This window comes from Hesperophylax consimilis, chromosome 3 (assembly GCF_061612785.1).
Source record: "Hesperophylax consimilis isolate HC1 chromosome 3, BYU_Hcon_1.0, whole genome shotgun sequence".
Lineage (NCBI taxonomy): Eukaryota > Metazoa > Arthropoda > Insecta > Trichoptera > Limnephilidae > Hesperophylax > Hesperophylax consimilis.
Genome location: NC_142838.1, coordinates 3,384,259 through 3,400,042, shown reverse-complemented (window position 1 = coordinate 3,400,042; position 15,784 = coordinate 3,384,259). Strand labels below are relative to the sequence as shown.

General features: G+C 31.9%; 1 protein-coding gene across 3 annotated transcripts; it reads right to left on the bottom strand.

Moving 5' to 3' along the window:
• Positions 1–767: 767 nt before the first annotated feature.
• Positions 768–13,937, bottom strand: LOC149424840 (guanylate kinase). 3 transcript variants are annotated; one of them, XR_016304886.1, is made up of 6 exons: positions 13,718–13,937; positions 13,350–13,617; positions 11,805–12,028; positions 9,068–9,175; positions 8,236–8,401; positions 768–3,676 (listed from the first exon to the last, which is right to left on the bottom strand). XR_016304886.1 is itself a non-coding variant. In XM_089647369.1 (5 exons), the coding sequence occupies exons 2-5, from the start codon at positions 13,604–13,606 to the stop codon at positions 8,382–8,384; spliced, it is 609 nt and encodes a 202-aa protein (XP_089503495.1). In that variant the 5' UTR covers positions 13,607–13,617; positions 13,718–13,937; the 3' UTR covers positions 768–8,381. The 3 variants fall into 3 exon arrangements, 2 of the variants coding, with proteins under 2 accessions (XP_089503495.1, XP_089503487.1); XM_089647369.1 differs by having other exon boundaries at positions 768–8,401; XM_089647361.1 differs by lacking the exon at positions 8,236–8,401.
• Between the last annotated feature and the right edge of the window lie 1,847 nt (positions 13,938–15,784).

Here is a 15,784-nt window from a genome sequence, read left to right as displayed (position 1 = left end):
GGGGGGGTTGTTACAGAATTACTTGATATGTTTTTTGGTGGTTTTATGTACACTAAAAGAAAAAAATGTGTGAATATGCTCCGTGGTCCACAAGTAGACACCCAGCGGGCGGCAGGTTGGCCACCCTTGATCTAAATATGAGTATATCAAAATCCGGTGCGTAATTTAGAAGAACTAAGTGCACAAACAGTCAGACGCGATTAGCGACTTTCTTTTATACTATTTAGAGATAGGTATATAAAAACACATGTATTCGAATGCAATATTGTGTCAAAATTTCAAAGCAATCGATGAAGAACTTTGTGAGATTTAAGATTTTTAACACACAGACATTTATATATATAAGATAAGATAGAAGATTTACACATATCCATGTTGGAATACGCCTTATTTTAACCTAGGCTGGTTTTAAATGTTATCTTACTTGTTTTTTGTAAATTGTCCCGTCTTACAAGATAATGTGTATATTTATTTATAAAAATAGTGTGTAATCTACCATATGTAGTTTCCCCAGAATTGCTACTTATATTCAGAGAAATGTATCATTCGGTTATGCTGGCGTCCAAAAGGTTAAACATTTATTTAATTAATTGAATTTCATGTGATCATTACTTACTTACTAAAAAAAAGTTGTCAAAATTGGCGGGAGGTGTTTGATTAGACTCAAATGTGTCAGGGAATTTTAGTGGACATTGGCTATACATATTGAGTTCTAGTAATGGTGTGAAATGAGTCAAACTAAAAAGTGGGATTCCGAGTACCTTTATTGAATACAAATTAACACATTTTACATCTTGCACATTTTTGTAAAAATAAGTTTTCTAAAAAGATATTTTTCATAGTAATAAATTACCTTTTAATTATATAAAACATATTTTTGTTAATTTATTTCCTACATACAAACATAATATTATTTCATATTACATTTGAGGATAAATAAAAAATACTCTCGATTTCCTAAATTACATAAAAATATCATTATGTTCAGATTTATCTCAAAGGTTGAAAATATTTGGCATTTTACCTGTTTTTTTTTTTGTTTGTGTTATCACAATACTTTTATCATAATATTGGAGGTTTGCATTTGATTGATCTGACTGCAAATGTAATATAGGTCTTGACATGGAAAACCATGTGCAAATTCAATTTACTATATAATATGCCTGCAAATTTATTGGCAGAAGAGAATACATGTATTTTACAGTCAATAATCAGTAGTGACTCCCAGTGGTCTCATACTTTTGTAAACTCTACTTTTTATGTAACATTTAATTTACACATAGACATCGAGTAGCTAAAGAACTTTCTATGTAGAGAGAATACGTCAGCAATAATTATCACCTACCATCTAATTTACCTTGAAGCTGACTACTAATTTACTACCTATATATATAACAGGTGTCCCAACGTTAGCAGTGTAAATATTGAAACTGACTACTAATTTACTACCTATGTATAGAACAAGTGTCCCAACCTTAGCAATGTAAATATTGAAACTGACTACTAATTTACTACCTATGTATAGAACAGGTGTCCCAACCTTAGCAATGTAAATATTGAAACTGACTACTAATTTACTACCTATGTATAGAACAGGTGTCCCAACCTTAGCAGTGTAAATATTGAAACTGACTCCTAATTTACTACCTATGTATAGAACAAGTGTCCCAACCTTAGCAATGTAAATATTGAAACTGACTACTAATTTATCACCTATGTATAGAACAGGTGTCCCAACCATAGCAGTGTAAATATTGAAACTGACTACTAATTTACTACCTATGTATAGAACAGGTGTCCCAACCTTAGCAGTGTAAATATTGAAACTGACTACTAATTTACTACCTATGTATAGAACAGGTGTCCCAACCTTAGCAATGTAAATATTGAAACTGACAACTAATTTATCACCTATGTATGAACAGGTGTCCCAACCTTAGCAGTGTAAATATATGTAGACATCAAATTTGCACTTGGTAATAACGATTGAATTTCAATTTAAAAAATTACCATTCCACTGTAAATCTAACATGAAAGTTGAGATAATAAGAACAATAATGTTAGACACATGGGCAAAAGCATTATTACCATTATTATTATTTACTTCATAAATTTCCTATTGCCTCTGAGTTGAGCTTTTTATTGTATTGGTATGTAATGCTTTTATCCTTAAGTTGGTGATTAATTAAAATATAATATTAATATTCTCTTATCATAAACAATTTGCTTCTGACTTGAATCTAACATACTGTCTGTATTACATAAGCTGAGGTTAACCCCTACCTGAACATGGAATATTTTCCAAGTACCGAAGTACCTACGGAAAAAACAAATACAAAGTTACAGTACTCTCTCACTAATACGCCACCGCAAAAACCAGATAAGTGGCTAATTAACGAAAGTGGTGGATTGAAACAGGTTTTTCGTAACAACAAACGAACCGCGCTATCGATCTTATGTAAAATTTCCATTTTTGGTTTAAAGGTGAGGGGTCACGTTTACGCTTGCCAGAGAACTCCATTTTATGAACTTATTCCAACAAAAAACGCATGCGTCAGACTACTGAATTTGACATACGAACCCCGGCGAATTACAGAGCTAGATTTTGTGCTTTCAACTACATAGTAAAAATAAATATGGATTATAGTAGTTGATAATCCAACAGCGAGTACTGTATGTTATTTCATATTCATTTTGTCCATTCTACACATGTCATATTAGAATAATTGGTACCTACTACACATGTTTGGATTACCACATTTCAAAAACCTTTTTTACATATTACATAATATTAGTGAGTAGGTAATAAATAATAATAGTCTGTCATAGATAAAATACATATTACGGTAGTTGTATTGTACTGAATGGTTAGCAATGGTTATTTTTAGTGACATAATAAATAAAACGATAAACAAATGTAAACTTATCAAAAATATTTGGAATAAATAATATTGTGTGGAAAGTTTTTAGGCACTCCTAATTAAAGGAACAATAATAAATATCCATCTTTGATTTGGCAGTCATTTGTTTGACTTTGAAAACCTTCCTATATTTTCATTATTAATTACTACGCTGAAGAATTCTAATAAAGAATTCAGCAAAAACAGTAGTAAGAAAGAAAAATGAATATGTAACGGAAAATGTAAGCTTATGAATCAAACAAAATTAAAAATTTGGAAAGTGAATTACCTTTGTAGGTTAGGAGCAGAAAAAGTTAAGTCATTTTGGGTATTTTCCGTTTAGAAAAAGTACAAGATGGCAGTGAAAAAAAATTTTAACACATTAAATATATTCATTAATAGTTTAGTGTTAAACTTTCAAGCCATAACTTATTAACAAAAATAAAGTAACATAAATAGATAGACTTGTATAAATATTTTGCATTTATATAAATATAATTATACACAAGTTTCAATGGAATATAAAAATATATAAAATGGACCGTAAAAAAATGCTCACAATATTCTGTGAAATCAGTTATTGGCATTGCAAAACTTTTATTTATTTTATGAAAAGCATAATAGATTATCTTCACAATAAAGGTTGTAATTCACCAGGTATCAAAAAAAAATAGTGTACCTAGCTCTCCTAATGTTAGATAAAGACTTGCGTTACAGCAGAGTCATCGATGTGTTTGATGGAGTGCGGAGCCTTAACATTACAGGACTGCATACAGCTATAAACATACAAAACCATTTAAGGATTATAAATGTTAGGATTATCCAAATCACCTACTTTACTATGTATTTTAGATAATCGTTTTCAAGATAATGAAGCCCTTTCTGACTGTGTTTAGAAGTTATACAGGGTGTCGGTTAGGGTGTCCCAAAAAAATTAAAGTTGTTATTTTTGAACGCATACCCTCTAATTTTTATTTTAATAATGACAAAACAATTATAAAAAAATTTTCGTTTACTTTGGACAAAGAAAGATGTCAGAACTTGTACATTAAGACGCCCGCGAGCAAACGTGTTGATGAGCTTGTAGTAACTTGCTATTTTGTTAGTAAACGAAAATCACTCGTTCAGGCAAGATGTTGTTAGATTAACGCACTTCTAAAAAGAGTATATTTTTAATAGGAGTCGTAAAACACCAAATATCGGGTTCTAAACTGCCATCTAATGGACAAGTTCTTGAAGTTTTGTTCTACAATATCCGGAAAGTGAATTTAACTGTCAATATATACCAAATATAGCCATAGTTGGTATTAAAAGCTGTGTTTGAAGTAAAAATCAGTCAAGTGACTACAAGCCCTGACATACCACTCTTCAAAAAGTTTCGAGAAACTGTAAAAATGTTGATCCCGATAAAATTCAGTGCTACAGAGAAAATCTCACATTGCACCTAACCGCTTCCGAAATCGATGATTTGCTTGACTTTTACCATACTGCACTTACAACAAAAATACTTGGAGATGACTATTGAGAGTTTTTAGAGCTCTGTGTGATAGTTTTAGGAGAAGATACAGCGAGAAAATTTAAGATTCGGCCTCCAGGTGCTCGATGGATGGCAAAGGCGCTTTATTCCTTGAAAATATCATTAATTTGTGCGCAATTTAAAATTACCGGTAAGGATAAGGCGGCACTTTTAGACGTTTGCCTGTTCATAGTAACATCCTATGTCAAGCCATGGTTACAATGTATTATAGCAGTTAAAGCACCTTACCAGGACTTTTGCTTTTTGAAATCGATGAAGGCTTAAGAAAAAATTGATGAAAACATCTCAATGGCAGCTTTACTTCTGTTCAGTAAGCAGTTATGGTATTTGACCGATGAAGGATCTATTTTATCGCTGTTTGACGACGCTGTGGATCAAACAACTAAAATAAAAATGCTCGAAATATAAAAAAAAAAAAAATTATCAACCCATGACAAACGTTACATCCCATCGAAGGAAGATCTTGATGGTAAATTGTATGGTAAGTTTATTAAGTACTTTAAATTATGTTTTGTATTGAGGTTTTTGTTCATATCATAATTTAGTGACTTTTGTTTCAGAGAAAAATATTTATGACTTCATTTCAGTCAAGAGCAAGTATTTGTTTGATCGTCTGAAAACAGATGCCAGTTTTCTTAACGAATTCCCTATGATGTGGTCAAATATTGCTTCGTATCAAGAAGTCAGAAAGAAGGTGTCGCCGCTGAGGGTAGTGAATGATACAGCTGAAAGAACTGTTAAGTTAATGCAAGATTTTCATGGCTTAATCTCACGGTCGAAGAGGAACAAAAATAATTTTTGTTACGATGCGTTCAGGAACACCGGAAGATTTATCCTGACTGTAAAAAACAAACTATGAAGAAAAAATTTAATCAATAAACCATTTTTAAATATAAAATACTATATAATTGAACATTTGTGCATTTTTAAATTTTATTTATCCGACAAAAATGAAAGTTGAAAATCCTTCCATATTAACTCTGTACCATATGTTTGGCATCAAGTCGGCACGGGTTGCCGGTGTTTAATCAAAATAATATTTATTATATGCGTTATTGGGATCAAATGGAATAAAATAAGAGGGTATGCATATTTATTCATGAAAAAAAAATTCTTCCTTATGTCCTGGGACACTCTAGTGTCCGTGGGTAAACTGCCAACTTCGGGGAGTGATTCTACATGATTTTAGAAGTAGAAAAAATAAATAACTTTTTTCGAAATTTCAACGATTTAAAATAGTTTTTAGGTAAAAAAACAGTCGAATTGTTTGTAAAGGAAGATAAATATTATGTGGAAAAATATTTTAGAATTGGAAAAAAAAGTTAGTTATTTTTTTACTTCTACCATCACGTAGAATCCCAAGGTTAGTGCACTTTACCCCCGGACACCCTGTATAATTTCAAGCCACCTCTGATAAACCTACTCGATTCTGTGTAAAGGAGGACTGTCCATCTCATTAACAATTCACATTCTCTAATGCACGGGCGCAATGGAGGCACGCTAAGTCTATTGTACAATGGATGTTGGCTTCACAAGAATGTTTCTCCGACTAGTTTTAGTGTAAGTCGGCCCGCATGTGGAATGAGCTACCGGCATCTGTTTTCCCTTCTTCCTATAATCCGAGCCTCTTCAAAACCCGCATTAATATAGCCCTTCCCTAGCCCCTACCTTAACCTGCCTCACAAAGCTGCCCAACTGGTTGGCGAGGTGGTTCTCCTGTTTTTACACTGTACGGGGCTCTCTTGTGAGGAGTATAATAAAAAATCTATCAGTGCCAAAAACAATAAGCTTGAAGTCTGTAATACAATAAAGTTTTCTTCTAGGAATGGCAAAATAAAGCAATGGAATGTGCACATTAGTCATATTATAGTAAATAATATTGCATAGATATGTAAATAAATAAAAATATGATATGGCAGTGTGCTAATTTTGCAAATACAAATAATAAAGTTTTAGCACTGAAATTACACACATTTTAAAAACTATTTTAATAAAAAACATAATAATGTGTCACAATATAATAATGGCAAGATTCAACAAGGAAAATCTCATATCGTTCACTAAATCTCATTTCATTTTGTCAAGAAGAAATAATTTTTGTTAGATATTGCACACTGAAAAATGCATTTCAAAATAAATAAAAAAGCCATGCCTATTAATTAAATTAGGAAAAAAATGTTAGGAATCAAACAATAATGGTTATTATAAAACCATTTTAAACACATAATAGTTTAGCATGCAATTTTAATGCTTGGATTATAGACATTATTACTATTGTCAGGCAAGTCACTATTTTTATAAATTGAAGAATTTAAAGAAAACTAAACTTAAAATTAACATTGGAAATAAACATAACAATGAGTCCCAAAAATATATATACACATATCAATAAATTCACAATAAAGAACAAACAGAGATTAAATCTTGTGAATCAACAGAACAAAACTGTATTCATCATTTGTTTCTACTGCTTAAAAGCAACTTATTTCATTGATAATCCTGTTTTGTTATTAATTCTGAGCTAATTAAATAGAAATTTCATTAGATTGTTGTAGGAATAAAAATGCACAAACAAAATAATATGCAATATAAAAATGATCATAACCTGAAATGAACATTCAATATTCATGTGAGTTGGGATGGTCGAAACAACTCTTGAAGCTTGATTGAAATGTTGAAAAACTGCACGGCAAATCATAGGTCAAAATAAATATTATTTATTGCACAGGTACAATGATAATGTCACAAATAATCCACTTGTAAATAAAAATAACTTCAAAATTGTTAATAAATGCTATTATAAATATGTAACAACCTCTAATGTAATTTCATTTACATAACAATAGACCTACTTTTCCCACATGAATTTAACTAAAATCATAATTACATAATTAATATATTTATATGTTTTACTACTATAATCATAACATTAATTTATAGTGAATATGAAAACCTTGCTACAATTTCTAAGAAGTTTCATTTGGATTGTGTTGAAGTATTTCAGTGAAATTTTCATTAAAAAACTTTGATATTATTGCATTGCATCCAACTGGAGAACATACCACACATAATTTTAAAATCCAAAATATACCTACGGAGGTATAAATGAAAAATTGTCATTGGATCAAACAGTTATTAAGTACAAAAATAATTTTCACTATCCAATGAATTGGATATGTGTACAGAAAATATGTGTTTTTTACTTCAGAAATTCAAAATTCTAAACATTGTCAATCTCATCTTATTAAAGCTACACCCTAAAGAAATTAATACTATCGAAGGATTCTACTTAAAAAATACATAATACAAAAGGTTGGTTGTACTTGAGGTATCATTCTAAGAATAGGGTAGGTAGGGGGTAGTGACCAACCCAACTTTCTGTTACAAAAGTTAGGCAAAAATTAGCCCACGTATGTGATGTGTCAAATCACATTTGCCTTTACCAGGGCGCTCGTCTATGCCTCCAGAATTACCTTTGAAAATAATATTATTTTTAAATAAGCTGTTATAGTTGTCTTAAAGTATATGATTTTGAAATATTATATAATTTTGTCAAAGTTAATCATTTAAATAATAATTAGTTATTGTGTTGCTATTGTAATATAAATACTAGACAGATTTGTTTACTTTATTTAGTACATCTAAGATCTTTTGTATTTTTGTAATTTCTTTAAAGTACTAATATGTAGCGTAAATTAAAGAACTGTTACAGAATAGCAAACCAAAAAGCACTAAAAGCAAACCAATTTACTCATTGAATTGATGTCTTTTATTTCATTGTGCATTTTATTTACTTACACTAACTTGAACTCTTACAAGTTTAACAGAAAATCTACTTTGGGTCGATCACTAATAGTGGGTAGTTAGTAGTTAGTAGGCAGCACGGGCGTTGTTAGTTCACCATTGTATGATGATGGGTGTTGGTAAGTTCAGCGGTAAGTGACTCATTCCGGAGCAGGAGCATCTGGGGAATGAGGAATAAAACATCTGCTTGGTTAACTCGGGAAAAATGGAATAAAAAAAACACTGCTTTTTATATTTCTGAAGTGTGACATTTTTTCGTCATGAATCTACTAATGTAAATAGCCCAAAATGTGGAGTTTGACAAATGAAAGAATAAATTATTGTCAAAATTAAAATTTTTGATAAAAAAGGTATAACAAAATTCAGGATGACCAAAATGGAACACATTTTTTTTTGTTAAATAGAATTAGCTTCCGTAAGCAATCTAAAATCCCAAAATGGTTATTTTTTCTGCAAAATACCTATTCTGAAAAATACATTTATAAGAAATGACTTACTTTTTACATAAGTGCTCATATCTGTTAGACATATACAATGGTTGGGTTAATTCTGTAGAACTATGCTATATCTTAAATGGTTTCTATAAAGTTCATAATATTATTGACTTAACAATATATGTAATATTAATTAATCTTTTATTTATTGATCTAAAAATAAATAGTTAATTCCAAATAGATCAACATAAAGCTATATTTCCCCAAACCCCTTTCTTTATGTTAACTTTTTTATGCAAAACTCAAGAGAAAAAAGAAAAAAATCACAAGGGTAAGTTAGTAGGTTGGAAGTCTGTTGCTAGCGATCAGCGAATATCCTTCAAGTGACTCACCTTGCTTCTCCTGGTCTAACTGCCTCCGCACAAATTCTCGTAACTGTCCGTACGCCTTGTCCACATTGTCATTCTCTATCACTATGTGGAAGTTACCGGCCTCTTCTCCTATACAGAACAAAAGGTTTGCTTATAAAGAACGCCAATGAGTTTTATAAGACTGTTTGGATAGTGAGAATATTCACTCCAACCAGCCATTTGAACCATGAAGTGGTGGATTCTAACAGAGATAGACAATAACAGAGATAGACAATAACAGAGATAGACAATAACAGAGATAGACAATAACAGAGGAAGTGCCCTAATAATACGGAGAGAAAAACAAATAAATTACTTATTAACATCGCGTAGTTATGACAGGGACTAGAATAGTTTCATCGCCTACATTCTTTTTTTAAAACTACATTGTCAAATTTCAACCCAATTTAGTAAAGTTCCCCGATAGTAAAGTTTTCAAGATTACCATTTCCATATGATTTTTAGACAATTTTTGCTCATGGGAATAGATTATTAAATTTTAATTTTATAAAAGCCAAAATGGACCTATTCCATAAATAGCCGGTTCCTTGGAAAAATAATATTGGGTAATCCAGTGTCTGGGATAATTTTTTTTTTCTGAAAAAACTCTTCCGGGAAAATTGGAAAAAATTTACTCTGAAAAAACAAATTTGTCATCGGAGATGCTGGGAAATTTTTATTTAAAAAAAAGATTCTTTAGAAATTATGGCTTGGAAAATTGGTCAGTAAATGGGTCGGGAAATTTTGGTAAAAACATTTATCTTTTTGATATTATGTGATGTTTGGAAATTATCTGTCGGGAAATTTTTTAATTTTTCTGAAAAAATTCTTTTTATTTTTTAATTTTTCTGAAAAAAGGCATATGTAAGGCAATGTAGGCCTAAGGATAACCCCGAGCAACGCCGGGTACATGTAAGATAGTATAGTTTATTAAATAAATATTCAAGATACTGCGTTAGTGTTCAGCCAACGAGTATATAAGTGTTAAAATAATTTCACAGTTAAGTGAAAGTTTGGGAAACCATTCCTGTCAAACATTTTTTTCATTTATGTTTCATGAGAGGCAGCACTCGCTGCAGAATTTGCCTTTGAAGTAATAGTCTTTGGCATCTGATAGTATTATTACGCTAGCGTCTGGACGATCCAGGCCCTCTGATTGGTCGAATTCAAATGTTTCGTATGTTTCGGGTAAATCCAGAATAAGGGGTCTGCAGGCAAAATTCGACCACTCTGCCACTCTGGCAGTATAAGAACGAACCAAATGACTGGCGCGAATATTTAAATATGCAGCTAACAATATGCAAAATTACTTGACCATTAACAAGCGTTTAGTAAGAAGATTTCTACTGGAAGCTTATCACTTTGTGATGGCATTATTTATTTTATTAAAACATAAATAAATTTGTTTATATCACTTAATTACATACAACCTCTACATGTTACATGAACGAAGTTCACTTCTTCAGGAGTAAGTATACATTGAAGTCAAAAATTAAATATAGATTACAATTGGAAAGAAGAAGTGGAAGTAGGGGGGAGGGGTAAGAGTGGGCGGAGTTTATCAGAATTAGGAATTACAATATCGTTAGACGGAAAAGACCAGTTGAGTGGAAACCTATTATTGGTTAAATAATTAACACTTACTACACCATACCTTGTAATAATTATAACTGCTGGTTTTCCAAATAAAAAAAATAAAAAATTAAAATTAATTTTAGTTGTAAGTTGCTAAATATGTAAATACTCGTATATATGTTGTTAAGATAGTAGTTATAGGCCTTAGTCGTAATTCACTAGATATAAGTTTTAGAGATAAGTCAGTAGTTCTAGTATTAACTATTTAAGAAATATATTTGTACAGCGCCCTTGAGGTGATTTCTCACGAAAAAGGCGCTATATAAATTAGCCAAATATTATTATTATAATAAAGTGATGTAAACAAAGTTATTTGTGTTTGAAATAAAGTTCAATAAGATTACATTATTTTATCTATTTCCGTTGTATATCAATGCAAATGTACGCAATAAAATGAAAACATTATATTTATTTATTTATTGGACAATTTGTATAGCGCTGCTTTTGTGAGATATCACCTCAGGGGCGCTATATTGTAATAATCTATTTACAATATATACTCACCCTCTCTCTGTGAATGACCTAATATGTACCTATTAAATGTAACTGTTGTAGTATCACTTAAACTGGGCGAAGTGCAAGCAAGTGCCGCCCGCAGGGCCTAGCAGTAAAAAACCCGCGGAGCGGGTTTTGAACTGCTAGCAATTACTTATTGCGTTACAAAATAATAATCGTGTGATGGATGGGTTTCTAAAGGTGAGGTGTTATAATAATTATATATGCACGATAAATGGTTTTTATTGCTACCTGCTTGAAATGTTTAACAAAATATATGCTTTATCTTGAACAATTAATGATTCACCTGATACTGTAATTTTAAGTACCTACACTTTATTTTATTTTACATGGAAATAAATAAAATGTATGTAAGTTCTATTGTATGAAAAGGGTCTAGGATATCTAGGTTATTGTTTAATCCTATATCATTATTGGAGTTTGCTTGGGGTGGGAAAAGTCTGGGATTCTAATAATTCTAAATTAAAACAACAACAAAGCGGAGCTAAGCTTCCCTTGGTTTGCCAAGGAATCCTCCACTGTTTGGTAAAGCACTGAGGCCATTGTATTATTATAATTACTGTCTCACCGTATTGCAATTCTTTACGTGCTGTGTTCAATCTCTTCTGCAGCGACTCCTCGGTCTCAGTGTTCCTGCCCCTCAGGCGGCGCTCCAGCTCCTCCAGCGAGGGTGGCTTCACGAACACATACAGCGGGTCCAGGTCCGTGTTCTTCACCTGCTTCACTCCCTCGATCTCTATGTCTAGGATGCATATCTTCCCGGCCCTGCGGACTTCATCCACAGCTTGTTTGCTGTGAGATAAAAGTATTAAAATATAATAAGAAAATATTGCTGTTCTCGTGAAAAAACCACAGTACCAAAACAAGCACTCTTCGGATGATATTCCACAAGGGTGATATCCCATGTAATATTCAGTGGCAGCTTTTACTCACAAAAATAGGTGGTGCGCTAAAAATGTTGCTCCTACGCGAGGTTAGGTAAAGAATATTAGCAATTTTGAAGCTCACACACACCTGGAATTATCGGTATGCGAACTGCGAACTAAAGTGGTGCCATCTCGCCGAAGAATTCCGAGGCATTGGTGAGGCGCCGTTCATGTTTCGGAGAAATTTCAATACTATAGTCAACATCCACGCTCTGGGCGTAAAGATAATTGATGTTCCCAGGTGACGTTCCTCGATGAGGGATATGGAATCCACTAGCACCACGTGACTTACGACACATGATATAAAGAACGAAAGTACCGGTTGAAGTTCACTTAATACTTTTATAGTATTACATTTATTACTGTCATTTGATTTTTGGTGGTATTATTATGAGTTGATAATTATTATTTTTAGATTGACTGACATTTTGGGAGTGCGTTGCTACACTCCTAAGCGCTAGCCGCCACAGGTAATAATGCATTATGATGATGTGAACTCTAGAACTTGAACCCGTAGCATCTTATTCTGATCATCATTCACTTCATATAATGGCTTTTTAAAAATGTAAATCAACAATCTTATCTTTTATCTAAAAACAATTAGTATTTATATCTTTCATATGGTGGGTGCATTGGACACTCCACACAACCGCTTAAGAATAAAATCTTTATAATTATTAATCATATAAACAAGTTAATCTATATAGAAGTAGGTGCCTTGATAGCGGCGGTTCCAGTTTTAAATCTCGGGATCAACAACTAATAAATTATCTATTTTCATTGAATTTGAGAAAAATATTGTTATACTCAATAAAAATAGCTCATTCCATTTAAATATTGTAAACAAAGCTTCATAATATAATTTGTCTGTGTATTCTGTCTTATACATGTTAGCTTGTATTTACCGCATACTCTGGTATATTAATAGCATGTAAACAGGTCAATACTGGGGTGTTAAAAACACTCACACAGCTCCACAGAAAACAAACACAAATAGAGAATAACACCAACTATGGGACGCTTTATCCTATAAATAGAATCCTTTATTGGTGTAAGCCTTAATGTATTTATTCCAGCTATATTAAATCAAAGGAGATTGAACCTTGGCAAGTATCCAAATGAATCAATAGTGCATGTAAGTAGTACTCACAGATAACCAAAGGTAACTAGATTTAAATTATGAATACCTTGTGCCATACATGTTCCCACTGAACTGAGCTGTTTCAATAAACTCTCCACGAGCAATAGCTTCCCGCATTGAATTTAATTCAGTGAAATGATAATGAACTGCATTTTTTTCGCCGGCCCTCGGGTTCCTGGTGGTGTGTGACACACTGAAGCCAAACTTATCGGGGAATTCATCCAACAACTGCTTTAGGAGGGTGCTTTTCCCAGACCCAGAGGGACCACAAAGCACCAAGGGACGAGGACCATGATGAACCATGGTTAAAAATGCTGGAAAACATATTAAACCACGTCAAATACATCTCAAGGAGAAATCTTATCAATTCGCCTGAATTCTTCATCCAAATAAGTCAGTAATTCAATTACTTACCTCTTCGAATTAAATAAATTTTTGAATAATGGCGCTACAAAGTAGATTTCTCACTTATTGCGCACAGGCAATACAGATTATCAGTGAAGATAATTAATCGTAGTTGCTTCAATGAATAAAGAAATAGTTTGAGTGGCGATTTATAATGTGCATTAAACGAATTCTGAAATGAAATGTGACAAACGCGTGCGAACGAAAATCTTTTTCCTAATTCACAAACTTCACTTCGGATTCTGACACATGCGCAGAATCATAAACACGGCTAGTATTGAAAATGTACCCTAAAACATGTCATACTCAAATAACCTCTATTTACTTGTTATTTAAGAATGAGTTTCTTCTGAGAAAACAAAAAAAAAATTCTCAAAGGTGTGGGAATAAAAAAATATAAGGTATTTCTTGTAATGCTGAAATAATCGTGATATTTTAATATTAAAAAGTCTGCCATGAGCACCGCCAAAGATTTTTTTGAAATTATTTCCATTAATAAACCACTCACGTTCTAAGATGAAAATAAGATTAAGCCCGTCGTCCCACGGGTCGGTAAGAAATCGACATAAACCAAATGCTGGAGACCCTGCGCAGAAAAGTTCCACACTAACCTGCGCAGCAGACCGTTACACATAAATAAACCACTCACCCATTACCTTAAAGCGAATTTTGCGCAGGGTCTTGCAGCATTCGGCTTATGTGGATTGTTTACCGACCCGTGGGACGACGGGTTAGTAAATAAAGCATAATAATAATAAAAAATAATGTGGAGATTAACAAACAAGTAAAGTTTGCAAATTCTATTATTGTTAACGACGGGTAACTTTTCTGCGCACGGTCTTACAGCATTAATTTGGTTTAGTCGATTGCTTACCGACCCGTAGGACACGACGGTCTAAATAAGTAAAGCATAATAATAATACTATACATTAATTTTCCGGAAACTATAGAACATATTATATCGGGATGTTCTATATTAGGGCCGTCCAAGCATAAATAAACCAATCACGTATAAACGCATTACATATACATACATATACGCTTACGTATACATTTAGGCATAATCAAGTTTTAAAAATAATTCACCAAAGTTTGGTAATTAAACATAACTCGATTGACTGCTGTAATATAGTACCATATTATGAATACGAACCAAATTCATTTTTAGAAAATGAATTTTATAATATATATTATGATAAAACTATACTAACAGACCAAACGATTAATCATAATAGACCCAATATTGTTTTACATGACAGAATTAAAAATATTTATATATTTCATTGATATCGCTATTCCATATTCCTGTAATATTGAAAAATATGTTTCTGAAAAAACAATAAAATACACTGATTTCGGAAATGAAATTAAAAGAATTTGTCATTCTCAGACTATAAAAATATTACCATTTGTTATTTCGGCTACTGGCATTATACCTAGCTCGAATTTCTACATAAAAATGCAAAAATACATGTAGGATTACAAAAAATTTTTTAAATATTTAAATTGAGGGATCAGTAGGATTTTTAGGTCCAATTAGAAGTTCTACCGAGCTTAACCCTCTGATATGAAAATATCTGGAGTCGGTGAATTATTTTCCCATTTGATTTCTGGTGATTTGACGCGTTGTTTTGTATTTATTATGCTTATATTGCACTTGCATAATGTGGATTGACTAGAGACTAAAATGGTCATTTGTGGAAAAGTGTAAAACCCGGACATAAGTCGGAAAAAAATATATAAAATACATAAGTATAATGTTAAGATTAACTTATATAAGTAAAGTTTGCAAATTTGATAAACGCGAATGGACATTTATATATATATTTTTTCTACTCATTGAAATTTTTTCTAAGTATGTTTACAATATGAACATTATTTTGAAACTGTATTTCATCTTTATTTTAAGAAGGTACTCGCTGGATTAGAGGTATTTTATAATAAAATAACTTTGAGTAGTTATTGTATCTAGTTCGCTCATTCCGTAACAAAACTTTTAAATAAAACTCTTTTCTGCGGGTTGATTTTCTATTATAAATTCGATATTATCGTCACTCGGATGGCAAGAGAACTTAT

What these genes read in the sequence shown, in the direction of transcription:
- LOC149424840 (XM_089647361.1), bottom strand. Translation starts at nt 13,606, where the DNA reads ATGGTTCATCATGGTCCTCGTCCCTTGGTGCTTTGTGGTCCCTCTGGG. An exon ending in GGGAACATGTATGGCACAAG is followed by an intron (nt 12,029 to 13,349) that starts GTATTCATAATT and finishes TTTATCTCACAG; the next exon opens with CAAACAAGCTGTGGATGAAG. An exon ending in GTTAGACCAGGAGAAGCAAG is followed by an intron (nt 3,677 to 9,067) that starts GTGAGTCACTTG and finishes GTATGTTTATAG; the next exon opens with CTGTATGCAGTCCTGTAATG.